The following is a 15914-nucleotide window of genomic DNA, read 5'->3' on the forward strand; positions in this document are numbered from 1 at the left end:
AAAGATATATAGGGAAAAAAGCGACTTCCGGCCCAATACTTTTTAATCAAAGAAACGAAACGGACTAGTCCAACAAACCCTATTATGTGTTATATCGAGAGACAGTAGGGGCTACTTAGGTAAAGGGAGATAAGCCTTGTGTTGCGAATTAGGTCGTTCGCTAAAATTGTGTAAGTTGTCAATAAACTATAAAATCTACTTTAATAAGTAATTGGATAGCTCAGCGGCAAACAAGTCGGCCTTTTTTATTGGAGACTTGAGTTTGAATTCAGACTCCAGCAGCTTCTTTTTTTTTTAACTGTTTACGAAAAGGTCGCCTGTAACCTTCTCCCAGATACACCCCATCGCCCCCCCCCCCCCCCAATGGACCACTAAAGTGACATAGCGCACTGAGCATGCTCTAGGCTTAAGCATACAAAAAAAAATACGTTCAACAAAACACTACAAATATTTCCACTCGCACAAATTTAGTCTAGACCTAATACAAATTAACTACATGATTGATTAAAAAGATCTAGAATTTTGTTTTTAAAAAGTTTTTTTTCTAGTTTTTGCTGTCTGCTCCCACAGTGACATTATTAAAAGTTGCCGACGTCTTGTAACATTTACTGAAAACAAACCAAAAAGAGTTTTCTTTTCAAAAAAATATAAACATCTCAAATTTCAATAAATATTCTTTCTAAATAGAAAAATCCAGTGATTTATTTCTTTTCTAGTTATAAATAAGTTCTAAAAATTTTAATTTCGAAGTTAAACATTTTGTACAGACAAATGTTTGTGAGAATTAAAAAAAAACAACTTAAATCTTCTATTCAGTGTCTTCATTTCAAATGATTCTGTGTCTTCATTTCAAATGATTCTGTGTCTTCATTTCAAATGATTCTGTGTCTTCATTTCAAATGATTCTGTGTCTTCATTTCAAATGATTCTGTGTCTTCATTTTAAATGATTCTGTGTCTTCATTTCAAATGATTCTGTGTCTTCATGTCAAATGATTCTGTGTCTTCATGTCAAATGATTCTGTGTCTTCATTTCAAATGATTCTGTGTCTTCATTTCAAATGATTCTGTGTCTTCATTTCAAATGATTCTGTGTCTTCATTTCAAATGATTCTGTGTCTTCATTTCAAATGATTCTGTGTCTTCATTTCAAATGATTCTGTGTCTTCATTTCAAATGATTCTGTCCGTTTCTAGTATTCACTTTTTGCGTGTTTCATTCTAATTATAGAAAACTTTAAATTTAAAAAAAATGTCCAAGACATTCAATTTAGCAAAAGTGTCAAATTCATAGTCCTAGTTTAACTCTTTCCTTTTCTTAGTAAGATTGTTCTTACACATTTTTGAGTCAGACTTCCTAAAGTACACACAGTGTCACGCTCTGGTGTCGTCCAGAGCTTCGTGGCCATCATGTCGTGGTCACTCTAGAGAGGCTCTAGTAACACTAAGGCTCAACGCACACTACACGGTATGCAATGGCTCTAGTAACACTAAGGCCCAACGCACACTACACGGTATGCATTGACTCTAGTAACACTAAGGCTCAACGCACACTACACGGTATGCATTGGCTCTAGTAACACTAAGGCCCAACGCACACTACACGGTATGCAATGGCTCTAGTAACACTAAGGCCCAACGCACACTACACGGTATGCATTGGCTCTAGTAACACTAAGGCCCAACGCACACTACACGGTATGCAATGGCTCTAGTAACACTAAGGCCCAACGCACACTACACGGTATGCATTGACTCTAGTAACACTAAGGCTCAACGCACACTACACGGTATGCATTGGCTCTAGTAACACTAAGGCCCAACGCACACTACACGGTATGCAATGGCTCTAGTAACACTAAGGCCCAACGCACACTACACGGTATGCATTGGCTCTAGTAACACAAAGGCCCAACGCACACTACACGGTATGCAATGGCTCTAGTAACACTAAGGCCCAACGCACACTACACGGTATGCATTGGCTCTAGTAACACTAAGGCCCAACGCACACTACACGGTATGCAATGGCTCTAGTAACACTAAGGTCCAACGCACACTACACGGTATGCATTGGCTCTAGTAACACTAAGGCCCAACGCACACTACACGGTATGCAATTGCTCTAGTAACACTAAGGCCCAACGCACACTACACGGTATGCATTGGCTCTAGTAACACTAAGGCCCAACGCACACTACACGGTATGCAATGGCTCTAGTAACACTAAGGCCCAACGCACACTACACGGTATGCAATGGCTCTAGTAACACTAAGGCCCAACGCACACTACACGGTATGCAATGGCTCTAGTAACACTAAGGCCCAACGCACACTACACGGTATGCATTGGCTCAAGTAACACTAAGGCCCAACGCACACTACACGGTATGCAATTGCTCTAGTAACACTAAGGCCCAACGCACACTACACGGTATGCATTGGCTCTAGTAACACTAAGGCCCAACGCACACTACACGGTATGCAATGGCTCTAGTAACACTAAGGCCCAACGCACACTACACGGTATGCAATGGCTCTAGTAACACTAAGGCCCAACGCACACTACACGGTATGCAATGGCTCTAGTAACACTAAGGCCTAACGCACACTACACGGTATGCATTGGCTCTAGTAACACTAAGGCTGTGACAAGTCAAAAGCTAGCTGTCAGAGTCACTCAAATTTATCACAGCATTAATCATTATTTACTATTATTTATTTATTTTATTTTAAATATTTCCCCGTCCTATCCCCAATTTCTTCACCCGCCCCACCTTTTACTCTCCAGGCTAGACCTAAGTCCACCACATTGGCGTCCTTTTATTTATCTGCCCTTGATCGGGGAAAGGTAAACACACAATCTCTTACCCACCGGATGTCTGACAGCCGCAGTTGACACCACCTTGGGTGGAATGCAAGTCAATCTTTCTCCCCCCCCCTTCTCCCGCGTCTCTCTTTGATCTAGGAGATCACTCGGACCAACACATCTATTGACCTTTCCAAGGTGCGACTCCCACCTCAAGTCATATTCACCCACTGTAAGATAATTCTTAGCCTAGGACATTTCCTGTTTCCGCCCGCATTTTTCAGGCCTGTATATAAGGTAAATTAAATCAAGCCAGACACTCTCATTTCTCTATCGTTGAACAGTCGAGTCTGGACTATTTCATTTATTCTTACTCCAAGAGGAATACCTGGTGCCTCCCTCAGGTGTCTGCCTATTTGCTATCGAGAATCACCTATTGCCTTTGTGCTTAGTGCTGTTCAGCACTGCACTTGCCTATTTATCGGATCACTCGCCTGCTTATTTATTTGGCATTGTCTGCCTAATCAACTGCCTATCTGCTATTGAGTATCATCTCCCGCCTACGCGAATCTACTCAACTCTACTACTTGGCGCTATCGGCCTTGCCCGTCTATTCGACAGCCCCCCTGTCAACTTATTAGGTGCGACGTCTCTATAGACTCAGATCTGTGCGAGACGTCATAGCTACGCCAAACCCTCTGCAACTCACTGGACTTATCCTGTCAACTACGCTGCCCACGGCACATCAGCTCTGCCCGCAGTAACCTTGTGCCCACGGTAGCCGGCCACCCGCCCTACTGTGCCCACTACAGATATCAAAAATCAACAACACTAAAATCAACAACAGTCATCATGAAATTGCTCTGGCTATTTATCCTAATAATTACTAAATACACACTAGCTGAACACAGAACCAGATCTACCTTAGTCAACACTAAACTTAAAAAGGAAACAACAGTCATAATCAATCATCACACTTTAGATCAAAGCAACTTAAAAAATAACCTAACATACACATCCATAACACTAAAGAAGATTACCCATCACAAATGGAAGTTCTCAATCAGACACAGCAGAAATAAATACCTATCACTGTTAATATTAATAGCAGGGGATGTAGAGTCAAATCCAGGGCCTAGATCTAAAGATAGATGCAACATCTGCAAAAAAGTATGCACCATGAAACAGAAAGCCATTCAATGTGACACCTGCGATGAATGGTACCATGCATCATGTCTCCATATGAATACACCTGTGTATTATGCCTTAGGCAACAAAGATGCATCATGGCACTGTGTACCGTGTGGGTTACCTCAGTTTACATCAGGACTGTTTGATTCCTTTGATGCAGACACTTCTAACCCATACAACATCCTAAACACCATCCCAAACCAAACTAACCAACCACTAGCCAGATCCACTCCTGTTAAACCTAAATCTACTAAAATTAATACAACAGCCTCACTAAACAAACCTACTAAAGAAGTAACACCAAAATACCTTAAAACCTTAGTAATAAATTTTCAAAGCATTAGGAACAAAACAGCAGACTTAGAAATTTTATTAGAATGTGAGAAACCAGACATAATTGCAGGCACAGAAACTTGGCTACATCCTGAAATTTATAATGCAGAAATTTTCAATAGTAATTATGAAATTTTTAGAAAAGATAGGGCTGATAATCATGGAGGAGTTCTTTTAGCAATAAAAAACACTCTTATAGCAGAAGAAATTACCTTACCTAACTCAAAAAATATAGAATCAACATTTTGTAAAATTAATACCACCTCAACATCCCTAATAATAGGCAGCATTTACAGACCACCAAATTCTAGTTTAGAATACATGCAGGAACTATGTAATCAGATTACTACACTTAAAGAGACAAGAGACAAATAAAAATGCAGTTTTTTGGATTATGGGTGATTTCAACCTACCTGATATAAATTGGAAAACACTAACCATAGATAAACACCAAAACCTTAAGGACATAAATGAGCTTTTCATAGAAACTTTACACAACCTAAGTTTAGATCAAATCATTAAAAAGCCAACTAGATTAAACAACACATTAGATCTCTTCTTAACCAACAGACCTGGATTAGTAGTTGATTATGATATTATCCCTGGTCTATCAGACCATGAGATCATAAAAATACACAGTCAGATAAAAGCAGTAGCCAATACAAAACCCAAAAGAAAAATCTTACTCTGGAATAAATGTAACCTAACACAACTACACCAAGCTGCATTAAACTTTCAACAAACATTCTTATTAGAAAAAGACATTAACCAACCAGTCGATGACCTCTGGAATTTCATTAAAAACCATCTTAAAAGCATTATAGAAAATCATATACCAACTAAATACACATCAAACAAAATAAATAAATGCTGGTTTAATAATAGACTAAAGAAGCTTTGTAAACAGAAGGAAAACCTATATAGAAAATTTAAAGAAACTAATGCAGAAAGAGTTTACAAAAAGTATATAAAAATTAAACACTTAACCCAAAAAGTAAGCAGACAGCTGCAGAGTGAATACATAAACAATGTAATATCTAAAGATAACAACAAAAACCTATGGTCATACATTAAGTCTAAGAAAATGGAAACAACAGGCGTAGCGCCATTAAAAGATGAACATAACATAATACATAATGATAATGAAACTAAAGCAAACATTCTAAACAAATACTTTACATCAGCATTCTCAGCCCCAGGAGACAAAGACATATTACTGAATTTGAACCAAGTAGACAACATAGAAGATATAGTAGTACAAGAAAATGGAATTCAAAAACTATTAGCCAACACCAAACCAAATAAAGCTTCTGGACCTGATGGTATTCCAGCTAGATTACTCAAAGAACTAAGTAATGAGCTAGCCCCAGTGTTCAAAATACTCTTTCAGGCTTCACTTAACCAGGGCAGAGTACCAAAGGACTGGAAAGAAGCTAATGTCACCCCCCTATTTAAAAAAGTAGCAACATCATAAACCACTTAGACAAACATAATGTCCTCACACCATACCAACATGGCTTTAGGAAATATAGATCATGTGAAACACAACTAATAGGACTAATTGATGATTTTTCAAAAGGTTTAGATAATAGTGAACAAATAGATGCTATCTTACTAGATTTTTCTAAGGCTTTTGACAAAGTTCACCACCATAGTTTGCTTAAAAAATAAAAATATTTCGGCATTAATGGTCCACTGCATCAGTGGATTAAAGATTTTCTGATAGGGAGAGAACAAACTGTAATAATAAATGGTTCTAAATCAACACCGATAACAGTAAACTCAGGTGTACCTCAAGGAACAGTCTTGGGTCCACTACTATTTTTAATTTACATAAATGATTTACCAAATTGCATTACTTCAGGAACAAAAGTCAGATTATTTGCAGACGATTGCATAATATATAGAACAATAAAAACAACACAAGACACAGATATTTTACAAAGAGAATTAGATGAATTACAGAAATGGGAATCAAATTGGAGCATGTCTTTCCACCCAGAAAAATGTCAGTTGTTAAGAGTAACAAAAAAACTAAAACAAATTAATTCCACTTATCTTATTCATGGCAAACCAGTAACACAGACTAAAAACGCAAAATACCTAGGTGTTATAATAAATGAAAAACTGTCATGGAATCCAGATATTGATGAAACTATAAAAAAAAAATCAAACAAAACATTAGGATTTATTAACAGGAATGTCTATAAATCAAATAAGAACATAAAACTAAAATGTTATTTAACCTTGTGTCAGGGAGAGGTATGGCGAGAATGAATGTTAGTTTGATATTTGATATGATTGTTATATCCCCTTGTTATGAATGCGAAGTGTTGCACGTGTTGTGAACTGAGTGATTAAGTCTTCGTTGAATGTGCGAGAGAATGTGTTAGTCAGTAAGGTCTTGCTCCCGGTCCAGGAAGGTTGGACGTTTACTTCCTGGACTGGTATTTATGTATTTATAAGTTGTATTATGTTCCTGGACTGGTGTTTGTTTATTAATATTTACTTGAGCAATATTGGATATTAAAATATTGTTATATTCTTGGAGATTTGGAGTTGATGTGTAGGCTATCTAGTGGTAACTGTTCGTATGTGAGTAAATAAGCAAGTATTGTTAAGTGTTATTGAGGATTCATACCCCTAGCGAGCATAGTCAACAAGAACAAGAGACAAGCAGAGCATAGCAGCAGTACATATATATATATAATTAGACCTCTGACATCTGGAGGCTTCGTCCGGGCAGGTATCGTTGTACCTGTTACCTGTATTATTAAACACCAGTGTATTAACCGGTGTACTAATACAGTATTATTCTTGACATCTATCTGAGGGCTAGTCCGTGCAGGTCAGTTAAACCTGTTATGTCATTCGTCACGCTGAAGAAGTCGATAAGAAAATAAAGAATAAGCAACACAAGCAAAGAATAGGATACCGAATTTTTTGAGCTTCGTCCGGTCTGGGACAGTAACTATTGTACATGACATTGTCTACTAAGGTTGGATTCAAGGCAATCTGTATTATTTGTAACCTACTACTCGTTGACATTTTTGGGCCTCGTTCGGCCAGTAATTGAGTCTTTTAACACACACTGAAGAACTTGACATTGTTTACATTTTTGAGAACACGGAGGAACTATTTTTTTTTCGCCATCCACACGTTATTGTTGAAGTCAAGCAGTCTACTAGAACTCTACGAAAGGTCATTGACTAATTTTGACTTGCAGCTACTTCTTGTATACCGAGGTCATTGCGTCATCACTACTTAAAGAGGATCACCATTTAAAGAGACATCGCCATTTAAGGAGACATCGCCATTTAAAGAGACATCGCCATTTAAGGACACATCGCCATTTAAAGAGACATCGCCATTTAAAGAGACATCGCCATTTAAAGAGACATCGCCATTTAAGGACACATCGCCATTTAAGGACACATCGCCATTTAAAGAGACATCGCCATTTAAAGAGACTTCGCCATTTAAAGAGACATCGCCATTTAAAGACATCACCATTTAAAGGGACATCACCATTTAAAGGGACATCACCATTTAAAGGGACATCACCATTTAAAGGGACATCACCATTTAAAAAGACATCACCATTTAAAGAGACACTACTACTATTACTACTACTCACTTACTATTGGACTATTCTACATGAATGCAATTACTCGAGTAATCGTGAATTATCTACCTTTGTTACATTGATGTTGGATTATACTGGACTTGAGCGACTTGGTCATCGTTGAACGTAAAGTAAATTGCAAGTGCCTGTATCACTGTGTCTAACCTATGGGACTGACTTGATTATTTGTATATCTGGTATCTTTTTGGATTATTATTGTACTACCTGACTAGATAATCATTTTTTTTATGCACCCATTTTTATTACTATTAGTATCATATCAATGTTTGAATAATTTTGTTTTGTATTTGTTTCATTTTCTAAATCCGCTGTGAGTCATAAAGCGTTTACAAGGAGGACGAACAGCGACCTGACACTCCAGAAGTTCTATATTCTTAAAGCAACACTGTCGTGTGGAAAGAGTTGTCATTTCTTTCCTGGCATCAGACACAGATAAGTTGAGTTTTCTTTTGTCGTATCGAGCATTCAGGGTCGAGTGTACATTGCCTTTTCAGTAGGGGAGATAAAGGGTGAATTTTTTTTTTTTTTGTTGATCTTTTTTATAATTTATTGTCTTGTGTAAATTGAACGTTACTTGTTAACTTAACCTTTATAAGTTAATTTACGCTTATTCAGTAATATTTCTTATTATTTGTGATTACCATGGACGAGTTTAAACCTAGGTCAATTGAGGTATTAATAGAACAGGCCCACATGTTTGGAATTCAGGGTGATGAATTACGAGAGTTTGTTTTAAACCAACAAAAACTAGATCTAGATAGATTAAAAGATTTAAACCGACAAAAACTAGATCTAGAAAGATTAAATTTAGAATTAGAAAGAAACGCAATAGAAGTGGTAAAGTTGGAAATAGAACTGGACGAGTTTAAACCTAGGTCAATTGAGGTATTAATAGAACAGGCCCACATGTTTGGAATTAAGGGTGATGATTTACGAGAGTTTGTTTTAAACCAACAAAAACTAGATCTAGAAAGATTAAAAGATTTAAACCGACAAAAACTAGATCTAGAAAGATCAAAATTAGAATTAGAAAGAAAGGCAATAGAAGTGGTAAAGTTGGAAATGGAACTGGAAGTAAAACTGTCATTACAGGAAGATGTGAACTATAAAATAGAAATTGAAAATGACATATTAACTAATGAGGAACAAAATAACTGCCAGGATATTGATAATAATATAAGTGGGATAGAAGATAATGAAGAAATTGAGAATGTCTTATCAAGTAAGGAACTAAATGATTGTAATTATACTGTTTATGATATCAGTGAGATAGAAAATGGAAAAGTAATTGAAAATGTCTTAACCAATATGGAACTAAAGGATTGTAATTATATTATTAATGATATGAGAGAGATTGAAGATAAGGGAGTATTAATTGAAAATGTCTTAACTAATAAGGAACTAAATGACTGCCATTATATTGAAAATGATATCAGTGACATACCATATAAAAGAGAAGAAAGTGAAAATGTGTTAACTACTAAAGAACTTATTGATTGTCGGTTTAGTGAAATAACTACGGAGGAACTTATTGATAAGGATCTTAATTATTGTCAGTTTATTGACAATAATATTATTCATGTTCTGAGACCATTTCACATAATACACAAACCATTAAAGAGATTAAACCTAACAAAAGGAGTTTATCAAGTTGTTGGTACTGGTAAAGTAAAACCAGACCCCAATAGGCTACAAATGTTTTTGTACCTAAAAATCCCCAGAAGACGAAAAACAAGTCTTAAAGAAGTTTGTCAAGTTGTTGTTGGGGGTAAAGTTAAACCAGACCCCAATAGGCTACAAATGTTTTTGTACCTAAAACTTCCAAGAAAAAGAAAAAAGAAATCTTGACGTAGTGTTTCCCCTCTCCCTGTTGCTGAGAAGGGGAATGTCCACGAGGGTCACCTGAATTCCCGAGTGCGACTTGGCAATAGAGAAAATTCAGCCTATTTTGTCCTCTTCTTGTATTTTAATTTTTGTTGTTGTACCAAATCTTAATATATTGTATTTATCTTAACAGTACATCTGTAATAGCTTGCTGTGTGTTGCACCAAGTAGATGGCTTCCTTCCGGTAAAGTGCAGAGAACTGATACATAGAGAGTGGCATTACGTCATCAGTAGCGTGAGTGTCCAACGCCTAGACAGATACCTCTGATACCCAGGAGGTTGCACAATCCAGTTTGACCACAGACCATTGTCTACTAGCAGATAAACTGTCAAGACTTAGCATAGTTGTATTAGTTATAATTGTTAGAATTCATCTTTTTTTTCCCCAATACAATATGAAACGCTGTTATAACTATTAGAGATTGTATCTTGTCATATATTATTGCTATACATAGGAGTTGATCTTTTCTTAAATTTTTGCTGTTTTACATACCATCCAATAGTAATTTAACTTTCCGTGCTACTATTTGTTTTTGTTCTCATTTATTCTTTTCTCTCTTTCCCTTTGTTGTAAATAGTGTCATATAAGTGATAGCCTTAGCTGGATATATTTCTTTTGTTAGGTTAATATGGGCTATTTCACTTTCATGTACATTATATACATTTGTGTGTAGATATATATGTTTATTGTATATAAGTATGTTTATGACACAGTGTGTGTATGTATGTATATTTATGTATATATTTGAATGACTGTTATCTAATAACAGTCATATCGTGAGAGGGGGGATGTCAGGGAGAGGTATGGCGAGAATGAATGTTAGTTTGATATTTGATATGATTGTTATATCCCCTTGTTATGAATGCGAAGTGTTGCACGTGTTGTGAACTGAGTGATTAAGTCTTCGTTGAATGTGCGAGAGAATGTGTTAGTCAGTAAGGTCTTGCTCCCGGTCCAGGAAGGTTGGACGTTTACTTCCTGGACTGGTATTTATGTATTTATAAGTTGTATTATGTTCCTGGACTGGTGTTTGTTTATTAATATTTACTTGAGCAATATTGGATATTAAAATATTGTTATATTCTTGGAGATTTGGAGTTGGAGTTGATGTGTAGGCTATCTAGTGGTAACTGTTCGTATGTGAGTAAATAAGCAAGTATTGTTAAGTGTTATTGAGGATTCATACCCCTAGCGAGCATAGTCAACAAGAACAAGAGACAAGCAGAGCATAGCAGCAGTACATATATATATATAATTAGACCTCTGACACCTTGGTTAGGCCAATAATAGAATATGCATCCACTGTTTGGGACCCCTCAACTCAAGAAAACATTAAGAAACTAGAACAGACACAAAATAGAGCAGTGCGATTCATAACAAACGAATATTCACATTTGACTAGAGTAACACCTTTAGTAAAATCACTAAATTTAGAAAGCCTTCAGGACAGAAGGCTCAAAAGTAAAGTAGCAATAATACATAAAACACTGAACCTTAATCTTCAAATACAAAAACAAAATTTAATAAAATACTCTGAAAGACACAAAGATAAAGGCACATTCCTCGTCCCATATGCTAGGACAAATTTGTACAAATACTCCTTCTTCCCTAGTGCTATTAGAGCATGGAATGGGTTGCCTGAGCTAGCCAGGAAAACCAGTGACTTGGCAGAATTTAAGTCATTGGTTAATATGCATGACTAAATGCATGACGCGTAGGACGTAATCATCTTCTTTTTTGAAGTAACGTCTGTATTTTATAAGATAAGAAGATAAGATAAGATAAGATATCAGAACTTTGGATTGAGATTCCACTAGAACTGAATCACAGGCGTCCCTCTACCCGCTAGAGCGCCACCTCCAGCTGCAGAACCTCAAGCCAGGATCACAGCCAGCTGCGACATCAACAGGACAACCAGCTAAGTTCAGAAGACAAAGTGACATACTCTCTTATTAAGTGCAAGAGTGATGATTAAACATAGTACTGATTAGAGATAGATACAAACCCTCCCCCTTTTTATTCTTTTATGTAAATATTTATGTAAATAAATATTCTTCATTTTTAACTTTGTATCCATCTTTCATTGATTATTTCGTTGCGTGCCTGCTCCCGATTTATATGCTGACGGGTTGGTGTGTGATAGCTTTAAAAAATAATCATCCCCTAGACACTAAACTCGCCAAACACACGTCACTTCCCCAACCTGTCACAAAGGCCCAACGCACACTACCCGGTACACTGGCGGATCCAGGGGGGGGGCGGTAGGGGCGATCGGGGGGGGACGGACGAATTTTAGTATAGAATTCACACAATTTGTATACGAATTCATTACTTATGTTAATAATATATACTAATTATTTATATTTCAACCTATTTTTAGATTATTTCGCCCCCCCCTCTAGTATGTTGGCCGATTGGGTGGGGTCGGGAGGGGGCGATGGTATCAATCCCGCCCCCCCCCCCATAAACTTTCGAGTGGGGGGGGGCGGTCCAATTTCTTTGTAGAAATCACAGCTTGCTAACAGAATCAATTACATATCTATGAGATTAAAACTTGTTATTGATATTTTAACCTATCTTTGTATTATGTCGTTCCCTGTTTGCCAATTTATCTCTACTGCCCTTCCCACCTAAACCTTTTGAGGGGGGGCGGTCCTACTTTAATGGAGAAATCATAGTTTCAAAAACAAAATTAGTTGAATTAATATATAGATTTATATTATGTCGCTAGCCTTCTTGTATCTTGGCCGTTTCGGTGAGGTTGGGGGAGAGGGAAATTGCATGTACTGCCCTCCCCACTCTAGCCCTCTGAGTGGGGGGGGGGCGGTCCTATTTTTGTGGAGAATCATAGTTTGTGAACAAAATTAGTTGAATATCTATATAATATAAACTACATATTGATATGTGAACTCATTGTATATTATGTCGTACCACACTCTAATCTCAAATTTTATCATTAGTGAAATTTAAATGAAAAAGGGTTGTACCAGGTGGGAGGGGCGATTCATGCAATCGCCTTTCCCCCATCGGACAAACCAATAGGCCTCCTTTTTCTTTTTGTATTACAGTTAGTGGAAATTACAAAACAAAAACATCTGTCACTAATATAATTTATATATACTATAAATTAAATTCTTACATCGAGTCGCCACACCCCTATTCTTTAATGCCAAATGCAATCTTTAGCAGAAATTATTAAAGGAGCGAGGATTAATCGTTTTCACTCTACCGCCCCTCCCATTTCCAGACAGAGTTTATGTAATTTCACATGAATTTATCATAACTATTTTAAGAAAGACTTTGCATTCAAAAAATTAGAATTCAAACGAAATTTTTCAGTATAAGAGTCACGATTGAGATGAGTTCTAAACCCAAATCATTTTTTCATAGTCGCCTTTTTCTAACCTTTACTCAATCTGATATTTTTCTAGTTAAATAAATTTGGGACTATAACTCACAATTTATACTTTGATTTTCTTGAATATTATTTATCGAATAATTTTTTTTCGGCGGAGATCCTCAAAGCAAAAATCTAAATATGTGGGGTATCTTATCTTTTCAAGGAACAAATCGGATTTTTTGCAATGTATTAAGGGCCTATAAATTCATATTAGAATATTTTTCAAGTACAACATTATTCAAAAGGTCCTTTTTTAATAGTATGAATAATGAGTTTTAGGTCAGGAGAATACGTTTCTTCTGTGAAGTATGCAAGAAAACTCTTTTGGCGGCGGGGCTTCGCCCCGAACTCCACTGATGGATAATGAGCTGTAAATGTCAGGAGAATACTTTTCTGCAATGAAGAATGCAAGAAAACGCTTTTGGCGGCGGGGCTTCGCCCCGAACTCCATTGATGAATATTGAGCTGTAAATGTCAGGAGAATACTTTTCTGCAGTGAAAAAAGCAAGAATACGCTTTTGTCGTCGGGGCTTCGCCCCGAACCCCACTTAAAAACGTTATAGCGATGCCCCAGTTTTTTTGTTTTTCACCAAAGGTTGAGAAATGCTGCTTTTTAAAAATTCTCATATATATATATATATATATATGCACGTTTATGCATAGAGTTAGGGTTTACTGGGCATTAGGGTTAGGGTTTGGAAAAAAATCGCCCCCCCCACTCAAAAGTTCTGGATCCGCCAGTGACCCGGTATGCATGAAGGACTTAGAGATTACAGACGTTCCTTCAATTAGGTAGATAACTCTCTACTTTTTATTCAAAATGATTTCAAAGATAACTGGAACAATTTTTTTGACAAGTTTTGGCCCTAGAATGTAGTGTATGTTGTCTATCGGGAAATCTAGCACTAGTTACAAACATGTGGTAACTGTTACACGGTCACTTACAGTTGTTTATAAAAACATGGCTACAGATGCAGGTGGTTCAAAACATGTGGTTCCAATTACAGGGGGTTACAGTATCATTTGGTTATAGTTACAAAAATAGTTACAAGTGTTCACAAAAAATGTGATTAAAGTTACAGGTGTTTACTTCTCATTCATTTATCCCTTGTATACTTCTTCTTTCCATTGCTCACAATTTGTCCAACATCTCGGTCATGTCAAGATGGCGTAGCGGAAAGGTATGTTCCATATTTCTGTTGACGAAAGAAATTTACTTCTGAATAAGCCGCACCCCATCAACCCGCCTCATGAATTAGTAAGTAATGGATTAAACCGTACCATATATAAGAAGTTTTATTTTCTATTTATGGATTCCCTTCTTTAAAATAGTTAAGAAGGTTTATAAATAGAAATGAGTCTGTTCCCAAGTCCCCAATAGGAATAATGTATTCTATTAATCCACTCCAGGTTTGTCCTTCACTCCCTCACCTCTCTCTCTCCTCACATGCTCACTCTGCTTTTCTTCATGTTTATATTACTTTCTCTGTTTCTCTCTCTCTTTTTCGTCTCAAACTCTCTCTCTCTCTCAGAGGCACACACACACATATAATTATTGGACTATTAGTATTCTAGAAAGCGTCATGGTTACTTGATATGAGCAGAGTCCACAGAGCAACCCTTTTTAAAAAGATATTTGTCCGGAAGACGGATATATGCTGAGCCTAAATCTCTTTCTTCCTATTATGCCCAGCCCCTCTCCCTCAAGATCCGAGTAAAGCAAATACTATTGATCTAACTCTTGCAAGCTCCAGATCTAGTTCTAAATATTTGTTGATTACATGTCTTTATTTTAGAATGGAGACACAAGTTTACGAGACTACAGCTTTTTACCTCTAAAAAGTAGATCTAGAGAGTTCTTCTAACCAGCCAACAATAAGATTTCTCCATCTTCCGGAAAGGTTTCTATTCCAACACCATCACCAATTTCTTTAATCTGAAAATTGCGTTTGACCGACTGAAGTTGCGAAGCTTATCCAAGGGAGGTCATTAAACTATCTGACACTGAGAAACATCTCCAGAGTAAAGTGTAGCAGGTCAAGGTCAAATGTGGAAGTGTTTGCTGTCAATGCTACCTATTTGTGTCACCGATTTACAGAAAACTTAAATAACATTAAATGAAAAACTTAGATAACACTAAATATAAACAAAATACTTTTATTATTGTGAAAAGTTGGTATGTGTCACAACCCCTTTAATTTTTTTCAACATATTACAAGATACAATTAGATAAACAACTAGATCAAAATGTGTTACAAAATACAACTACATCAACATGTGTTACAACCTATAACTATATCAACATGTGTTACAACACACAACTACATCAACATGTGTTACAACACACAACTACATCAACATGTGTTACAACATACATCTACATCAACATGTGTTACAACATACAACTACATCAACATGTGTTACAACATACAACTACATCAACATGTGTTACAACATACAACTACATCAACAAGTGTTACAACACAAAACTACATCAACAAGTGTTACAACATACAACTACATCAACATGTGTTAAAGCTTACAACTACATCAACATGTGTTACAACATACAACTACATCAACATGTGTTACAACACACAACTACATCAACAAGTGTTACAACATACAACTACATCAACATGTGTTACAAC

The 15914-nt window shown here is 36.5% G+C and overlaps 1 protein-coding gene across 2 annotated transcripts in view; it reads left to right on the forward strand.

Moving 5' to 3' along the window:
* LOC106067485 (fibulin-2-like) overlaps positions 1 to 15665 on the forward strand; it is a 56486-nt gene extending 40821 nt beyond the window's left edge. The window contains exons 8-9 of one of the 2 annotated variants that reach the window (XR_008779421.1): positions 14429 to 14521; positions 15060 to 15665. Coding sequence is in view for 1 of the 2 variants with exons in the window: in XM_056038824.1 (XP_055894799.1) it covers positions 14429 to 14466 (38 nt within the window). In the remaining variant the exon portion in view is untranslated. Of the gene's footprint in view, positions 1 to 14428; positions 14532 to 15059 lie in introns of those variants that run through there. The other variant, XM_056038824.1, reaches the window with a different exon arrangement.
* Positions 15666 to 15914: the final 249 nt, after the last annotated feature.

Source organism: Biomphalaria glabrata, chromosome 1 (assembly GCF_947242115.1).
Source record: "Biomphalaria glabrata chromosome 1, xgBioGlab47.1, whole genome shotgun sequence".
Classification (NCBI taxonomy): Eukaryota; Metazoa; Mollusca; class Gastropoda; family Planorbidae; genus Biomphalaria; species Biomphalaria glabrata.